Below are 8,925 nucleotides of genomic sequence, written 5' to 3'. Positions count from 1 at the left end.
GCCATATTTAAAGAAGCCCCATTACTGAAGAAAGTAGGTGAAGTGGAAGATTCCTGGCCAAACTCCAGCTGGTCCTGTCATACCAACTGAATGCCAGACATACGAGAAGTTTTTAATATTTTATTAACTTGTTCAACCTAACCTTCCAACTAAAATGGCTTGATGTAGATCTTTAGCTAGAGAAACTGAAAACCAGCGAGGTTGTCTTTCCCAGATGCATCATGTGACATGCAGTCCTAGATTAAGGAAGCCTGAGTTGGTACCTAGATTCTTCTAGTTATACCCTTCACACTTTACTCACCCTGAATGAGGTTCAGCTTTCCCTTTACAGTGGAGAACATCACGGTAATTAGACTATAGTTGTGCAATTAAGTGAGAAAACTGTGGGTCCTCCATCTCTGGAAATTACATGTTCAACCCTCCAAGAGGGATGGAAAAAAATTTTTTTTAATGAAAGAGCCCACCTGTAATCCTAGCTACTCAGAAAGCTGAGATCTGAGGATCACAGTTCAAAACCAGGCAGGGCAAGGAAGTCCCTGGGCCTCTAATTAATCACCAGAAAACCAGAAGTGGCGCTGTGGCTCAAGTGGTAGCCTTGAGCTGAAGAACCCAGGGACAGCACCTAGGCTCAGAGTTCAGGCCCCATGACTGACAAAAAACAAACAAAAATAAAAACAAAAAAACCCACCTATGTTGCTATTGAACATGTGCATTTTGTTGTCGTTCCTTATGTAACAACTACTTGCAAGTATTTAGGTATCGAAATTAGGTACTGAATTTGTATCAGGTATTGAAACTAATCTAGAGAGGCTAACAGTGTAGGCTCAAGTAGTACAGGGCCTGGCTCGAGAGTGCCAAGTCTTGAGCTCAAACCCCAGGACTGCCAGTCACCAAGTGGAGATGATTAGCAAGAACAGAGATGTGTGTAGGTTTCACTTATAAACGACATCATTTTATATAAAGAACTTAAGCATCCAAAGATAACCCCCTGGGTCCTAGAACCAATCCTCCAGTCCTATACGCATTACCTGGCTCTTTCTGCTCCATTAATACTGCCCACACTCCTAACTACTAAGTAACATAACCTAGACCAGCGCTCGTGTGTGTGTGTGCGTGCGTGCGTGCGTGCGTGTGTGTGTGTGTGCGTGCGTGTGTGTGTGTGTGTGTGTTCGTGCATACATTTTCCCCCCATTATATCACTAGCCCCTTGCAAATACCCCATTTGCCGCCCTCTAGTGGGGAGACAGCAGATTGCTCACACGGGCCGTGAGAACTGCGCCTGCGCATACCGCCTCCGGCGCGTCGCCACGCCAGGCGCCTGCGCATTGGGCCCGGCGCCCTCTAGGACTTACCCAGAAGGCTTCGCGTCGTTCTCGGGTCACCATGGCGGGCAGGTCGGCTGGTAAGTGACCGGGCCCCTCTGCTCCGTGACGAGCTTCGCGGCGTTCGACCTCGCTCCTCCTCTGTTCTGAGTGGCCGGGGGGCTGCGCACACGGGAAAGGGCAGGCCCGCGTGTGGCTGCCTGCGGGTGTGAGGAATGGGGTGAGGCCTGGGGACGGTGGCGGTGCCGGGTGCTCCGCGCGCCGGCCGCCGCGTCCTCCCCGCGGCCTTTGAGGCGTTCCGGGCGGGGAGACAGCGGGGGAACGGCTGCCGCTGAGTGGAGCGCCGACCCCCGCGCGTGAGGCCCGAGGAGGCCGGCCTGGGGCCCTCCCTGCCCTCGCGCGCGCCTCGCCCGGGCCGCTGCGCAGGCTTGGGGCGAAGCCTCTTGAGTTCCCATCCTGGGCGCTCTGGAGCCCTGAGCCCTCCGGGGCGCTTGGAGGGGTTTGCGTTTACTGGGGGCATGAGGACTCACACGCAGGGGTGGAGGGGGTGTGCACTTCAGATAGTGTCAGCCCCCCCCACACACACACACTCACCCCACCCCCGTGCTCTCGGGCAGCAGAATTTGGACTCGCTTTTGTCTTTGTAATTAAATACTGTTGCCATTCTGCCCTGCTTCAGAAATGGTGAACCTGTCAAGGAACATCAGTGAATTGAGTTTTGTGAAAGTGCGTAAGACTTGTTCAAGAATGTATTCCGTGGGTGGTGCCTCACGCGGGGTAACCCGGTAGTTAAGGCTGAATCAAGCGGATGTCAAGGTAAAGGTCACCTACACTACCCTAGTCAGACTCTGTCTTAAAAAAAAAAAAAAAAGGACTAGAGCTTCAACTCAGGGCCTGGGCGCTGTCCCTGATCGTCTTTATGCTCAAGGCTAGCACTCTACCACTTGAGCCACAGCGCCACTTCCAGCTTTTTCTGAATAGTATTGGAGATAAAAGAATCTCAGACTTTCCTGCCTGGGCTGGCTTGGAAAAGCAGATCCTCAGATTTCAGTCTCCTGAGTAGCTAGGATAACAGGGGTGAGCCGGCGGTGCCTGGCCACAATAATTCACTGTTATTGCTAACTTCTCTACAGCTTTATTACAAAAAAAAAAAACCTTGTAAATATGGGTAAAGCAAACAGGACAGTGCCTGGCACACTGAAATGTTCAGTGAACAATAACCATGATCATTATCACTTGCCAGTATGTTTACAACAAGTATGTTTGGAGATAACTATATTTTTAGATAGTTGACTGATATTTTTATCTAGAAATAATTTTATACATGGTTCTTAATTTCCAAGGAGAGTTTCCAAAGTCATGTAATCTGTATTAAGGAGTCTGTGGTTGAAGTGAAAGGGCAGTTTGATTTTCTTCTTTGGTAAGGGGCTAGCCCTCAATGTTGGTTTTGTGTGTGTGTGTGTGTGTGTGTGTGTGTGTGTGTGTGTGTGTGTGTGTGTGTGTGTGTGTGTGTGTGTGTGTGTGCATGCTGTTAAATTTATTACTTTATTTTTTGAGACAGTGTCTCAAATCCTCACAATCCTCTTGCCTCAGCTTCCTCAGTGCTAGAATTACAAGTGTATGCTCTACCACACTCAGCCTCTTTAGTTTTCATGTTCATAGTCTCTAAAGAGTTTTCATGTTCAAATTCATTATGTGTTCACATACTCATTCCCTTAATGGAAAGTTAGCTGCAAAGAAGATAACCAGAGGCAATAATAATAATACATATAAGAGAGTGGCGGTTTGTAGCCCTGCCACCCATCCTGAAATCCAGCCCTCTTTTCATGTACCTCCTCTTCCTTTGAAAAGAACAGTGTGCAGTTATTCTTGTAATTTATTTCTGCAACTACAAATTGTAGAAATGTTCTGGGCTCCTTTCCCATCCCCAGTTCTGCAGGGATATTAGGGATTGGCTTGTTAAATCTTAGGGAGGCTGACCTGCCGTAGTTGTACCTAACGATCTTTTTATATATTTGCTGTTTGAGCTTACCCTCTTCTCCCATGATGTGCCATATATTTTATCTAGTCATTTTTGTTCATAGATAAAGCAAAGAACTCTTACCTATACTGTAGAGAATATGATTTAATTTTTTGGTCATGGGGCTTGAACTCTGGGCCTGGGCACTGTCCCTCAGCTCTTCAGCTCAAGGTGAGGCCTCTACTACTTGAGCCCCAGTGCTACTTCCGGTTTTCTAATGGTTTATTGGAGATAAGAGTCTCACAGACTTTCCTGCCTGGGATGGCTTTGAACCATGATCCTCAGATCTCAGCCTCCTGAGTTGCTAGGATTACAGGTGTGAGCCACTAGTGTCTGACTGAGAGTATGAATTTTTAATAGGACATTCCTTCTTGTATTTGCATGAAGATAGCTATAAGAGTACTGGTTGCTTATGTTCATAGAAACTAACAATGCAATAATTACCAGTTTCAGCCTCTGGATGGTGGCTGGATGGTGTTCGAAAATGGTATTACAGTGCTGCAGGATTCAACAAACTGGGTAAGTTCACTCCTGTTTCCTTTTTCTTTTTATAAGAGGTTTATTATTTTAAAAAATACTTTGAGAAAGCAATGATTTATAGTAGCAAGACATCCTTATTATATTTTCCTCTCAACTCCTTTGGTTTTCCATTGTACCTAGTGATTTGGACTCTCAGTATTTCACCCATGTCCTGAGTTATAACTCATAAGAGTATTTTGCTCATTAGGGAAAAAATACTTCCTTTTTATTCTTTTTTTGATAGATTTATTTTTCTGTCTCAGGGTTAATGCGAGATGATACCATACAAGAGACTGAAGATGTAAAAGAAGCCATAAGAAGGCTTCCTGAGAAACTTTATAATGACAGGATGTTTCGGATCAAGAGAGCTCTGGACCTGAACATGAGGCAGCAGATCTTGCCTAAGGAGCAGTGGACAAAATATGAAGAGGTAGAACAGCTTTATTGTAATTGACATTGGTGACAAGGACAGGAGTATAAGATAAGTGTATTGATTCCCACTGCATTAGCACTCTCAACATTATGTCACATAACTGTCCTGACCACAGCCTGCTAAGCTTAGTAGAGCAAGTATTAGCCCCATTTTAGAGAAAAACACATTGAGACTTAGAAATAGAGTGACTTCCAAAGTCAGAAGGAAAATCTTCTGTGATAGACCAGGTGCTCTCCTTCCCAGGGCGTTCCCCCTCTTCACTCTCTCTCAGCTCAGATGACATTTAGCATTCAAGTCCACTGAGTGGTCCCTCCAGGTCCAAAAAAGGACTTTTTACCCCTGAACTATGCTGGAACTAGGGAAAAGCCTATAGACCATCATCCTTTCTTTTTTCTTTTTCTTTTTTTCTTTCTACTTTTGTAACCTATCAGAGCAACCTGTAATATCTTTGTGGACTTTTACATCTTAAAAAGCAAATAGTATCTGGGTAAGGTAGCATGTGCCTATAGTCTAAGCTACTTCTATTCAAGGCCAACCTAGACAAAAAGTTGAGACCCATACTAATAAACTGGCATGGTGATGTGTGCCTGTGATCCCAGGCACAGGGAGGCCATGGTTAGGAAAATCAAGGAATGAGGCTCGCTCCAGGCAAAAAGGCAAGCCCCTACTTGAAAAATAAAGCAATAAAGGGCTAAACAAGGTTCAAGTGGTAGAGCACCTGTTTAGCAGGCTCAAGACCTTGTGTTCAAACCATAGTATTGGCTAAATAAATAAAGACATAGTTATCAGTCTGGTTGAGTATTTATTTTCTTATGTTGGAAATAAAAAGTAATTGTGGGTTTCATTTGTTGAGACCTATCAAGTGTTTGGGATATATCAGAATACAATCATAGGATATAATTTTTTTTATTTATTTATAGGATAAATTCTACCTTGAACCATACCTGAAGGAGGTTATTCGGGAAAGAAAAGAGAAAGAAGAATGGGCAAACAAGTAATCACGAAGTTGGAACCTGTGAATGCAGTTGTGCTCAGAGAATCTATGAAGTAAATTAAATCTGAAACATACAATTTAAGAATATTTAAATAAATATAATCATCGATGGAACTTTTGAATTCTAAACCTTCTTCTGATGACTCCTGAATTCACTTTTGTCACAGTTCTTTCCAAACCCTCTTATCTGTTTGTTCCAGTACTGAGGCTTGAACTCAGAGCCAGGGTGCTCTCGCATAGCTTTTTCACTCATAGCTGACAGTCTACCTCTTCTTCCAGTTTTTTTCTGTTTAATTGGAGATAGTCTCACAGGCTTTCCTTCCTGAGCTGGCTTCAAACCTCTCGATCCTCAGATCTCACCTGTTGAGTACCTAGGATTACAGGTGTAAGTCATTGACTCCTGGCTTCTTTCCAAACTCTTTTTTTGAGTGGGGGGGTTGGTCATGCACTGTCCCTGAGCTCTTCAGCTCAAGGTGAGCGCTCTACCATTTGAGCCACAGCACCATTTCCGGTTTTCTGGTTGTTAATTGGAGATCAGCTGCACAGACTTTCCTGCCCTGGCTGGCTTTGAACTGCAATCCTGAGATCTCAGCTTCTTGAGTAGCTAGGACTACAGACGTGAGCCACCGGCACCTGGCTTCTAAACTTCTAAGATAACATTTAGTGCTTAAGTATACCTTGAAGATCAGAAGCTACTTTCATCTTTTGCTTATTGGTTGGATAATTTCTCAATCTTACAATTTTTATAAGCCAAGCAAAGTCACCTTTAGATTGTGCCCTTCATAGGTTACTGATGTATTTGGAAACTGCATCAAGGCCTGACTTATAGGAGTGGGATGGGGCAAGAAATGAGTGCCAATGACTGTTTTTCCTAAAGTGAACAGCATGCAAACAGACTGGCTGTCAGCCTCAGAAAGGACTAGCATTGCACAGTGTTCTGTAGCTACTGTTATGGGTAATGGCAATGTCAGACTGTCCTATGCAGTGCAATATCAGGATCTTACCTGAAAGGACCGGAAGGGACCATTCCTTCCCTTGCTTGTCAGGACCATCCTCCCAGTAGACATATTTGCATATTACCATTTAAAAAGGAATTATGCATATATCCCTATATGGGCAAAACAAATGATACTTCAAAGCTTTAAGTATCATCATCTTTAAAAGCTTTAAGATGATAAGCTAATTTAAAAAATATAAACTACTGGGCTGGGAAGGTGGCTCAGTGGTAGAGTGCTTGCCTTGCATGCATGAGGTCCTGGGTTCGATTCCTCAGCACCACATAAGCAGAAAAAGCCGCAAGTGGCGCTGTGGCTCAAGTGGTAGAGTGCTAGCCTTGAGCTGAAGACTGAGGGACAGCACCCAGGCCCAGAATTCAGGCCTCACAACCAGCAAAAAAAAAAAAAAAAAAAAAATATATATATATATATATATATATATATATATATATATATATATATATACTACTAATTCAGTAATACTATTATTTTTACTCCTAAATTCTGAAGTGCTTTTGGTACAAGTGAGATCTGGGCTCACGGTGAGCAGGCAGGAGTGGTAGGCCCTATGGTGCAGTACAAGATGACAGAATATGAGAAGTTTCGTCTTATGTTTAAAATTCATAATCAAAATACACAAGTCTATTTGGCATCTTTTCCACAAAACAATGCTGAAATAATACATTTGACTTTTGCAACATAATCGCAGATTACCTTTTAAAAGTTTTGCTAAAATATTAGCCCTTTTGCAGGTCACCATTAGCTGAAGCCTGTAATCCTAGCTACTCAGGAGACTGAGGTCTGAGGATCACAGTTCAAAGCCAGCATGGGCAGGAAAGTCTGAGATTCTTATCTCCAGTTAACCTTCAAAAAGTTAGTAGATCTGTGACTCTAGTAGAGCTCTAGCCCTGAGCACAAAAGTTCAGGGACAGCACCCAGGCACTGACTGCCTCAAAACTAACATGTGCACCTGCATATTCATACACATAACACACAGTCTCTCCTCTGCTACTTAGACTATAGTTTGAAATATCTCTCCTGGGGCTGGGAAGGTGGCTCAGTGGTATAGTGCTTACCTTGTATGCATTAAGCCCTAGGTTTGATTCCACATAATAAGCAGAAAAAGCCAAAGTGGTGCTGTAGCTCAAGTGGTAGAGTGCTAGCCTTGAGCTGAAGAGCTCAGGGATAGCACCCAGGCCCAGAGTTCAGGCCCCACAACCGACCAAAAAAAAAAAAGTTTTGAAAATTAGGGAACTTGGGATGTATATGGGTGATAGAATGCTTGCCTAGCATGTACAAGGTCCTGGGTTCCGTCCTTAGTACTCTCTTAGTTCTCTCTTTTTGGGGGAGAGGGAGGAATCAGGAATTTATATTTTTATATTTTCGTTATCTTTAGTTGTACAAAGGAGTTGCCATTCCAACAAGGCATCATATAAATATATTGCATCTTGATTGATTTCACCCTTTTCATCATTCTATATCCTTACCAACTCTACCCCTACCCTCAATTTTCTTAATTTTGTAGGATATGCATTGAATTTTATGGCTGTATTCTCTATTTGTCTATTCCCTGTCCCTTAATCTCACCTCCTTTTCAAGTCCATTTCCTGGTGTTTATTGTATTGGACTGTGAGCCTTTCTAAGGAATTGCACTGTTGGAATGTTCCCCTGAATATCCTATACTTCAATTAATACATTTGTGTCCTCAGTTCTCTTTTGTCTAGCCTGAGATAGGTCCTCTTGATAATGATTTTGCTCCAGTGAAAAGCGGTTTAGTGCCTTAGACATTCAAAGGGAATACTAAGGGTACTACAGAGCGGACCGGCTGAGGTATAACAGGAAGAGGAGACTTCGGGATCCACCTGCTCATACTAGAAAGTGTGGCATTGCAATCGGGAGCCTCTTACAGCCAAGCTGCCTAGTTCATCTTTGCTTGATTACTTGGTTATAAAAACAAATATGAACAAGTATGGTTTTCTTTTTTTCTTTTTTCTTTTTTTTTGGTCAGTCACAGGGCCTGAACTCGGCCTGGGCACTGTCCCTGAGTGCTTCAGCTCAAGGTTAGTATTCTACCACTTGAGCCACAGGGCCACTTCTGGCTTTTTCTGCTTATATGGTGCTGAGGAATCGAGCCCAGGGCCTCATGCATGCAAGGCAAGCGCTCTACCACTGAGCCACCTACCCAGCCCAACAAGTATGGTTTTCTTTGAAAACTGTAGGATGCTATATCAGTGTTCTTAATTATAGATTATTATTTGGCTTGTCATGAGGAATGAGAAAAATAGAACTAGTATTTGGCTCCATGAGAGATTAAGCCACTAAGAACTTTTTAATCATGAGAGATGTTTCTGTGTTATCAAAAGCCATCCCATATAACAAGTCATGATGGAGGGTGTGAAACACAGGCCTTCATCCTGAATACAGAACAGCAGAGCACTCAGCTGATTCTGGACCAGGCTTCAATCCATTTACTGTGTAAATTTAGGAATCTAATTCAACCTCTATGTCAGTTTCTTTAGCTCTAATATAGGGCTAATGAGTCGGCCTATTTTACAGGGTTGTGAAAACTATTACGTTATATATCAAACACTTAGAACATTTCCTGGCACATAATAAGTGCTGTGTAAGAGCTTCTTTAGGTG

General features: G+C 43.3%; 1 protein-coding gene across 1 annotated transcript; it reads left to right on the top strand.

The window, feature by feature from the left end:
• Window positions 1–1,326: 1,326 nt before the first annotated feature.
• On the top strand, window positions 1,327–5,417 carry Uqcrb (ubiquinol-cytochrome c reductase binding protein). The gene is made up of 4 exons (XM_069991107.1): window positions 1,327–1,402; window positions 3,790–3,861; window positions 4,125–4,291; window positions 5,215–5,417. The coding sequence occupies exons 1-4, from the start codon at window positions 1,384–1,386 to the stop codon at window positions 5,290–5,292; spliced, it is 336 nt and encodes a 111-aa protein (XP_069847208.1). The 5' UTR covers window positions 1,327–1,383; the 3' UTR covers window positions 5,293–5,417.
• The last annotated feature ends 3,508 nt before the right edge of the window (window positions 5,418–8,925 follow it).

Source organism: Dipodomys merriami, unplaced genomic scaffold, assembly GCF_024711535.1.
Source record: "Dipodomys merriami isolate MVZ:Mamm:240054 unplaced genomic scaffold, mDipMer1.0.p SCAF_4, whole genome shotgun sequence".
Taxonomy (NCBI): Eukaryota; Metazoa; Chordata; class Mammalia; order Rodentia; family Heteromyidae; genus Dipodomys; species Dipodomys merriami.
Note: the sequence above shows the minus strand (reverse complement) of the source record. Positions and strands in the feature narration are given on the sequence as shown.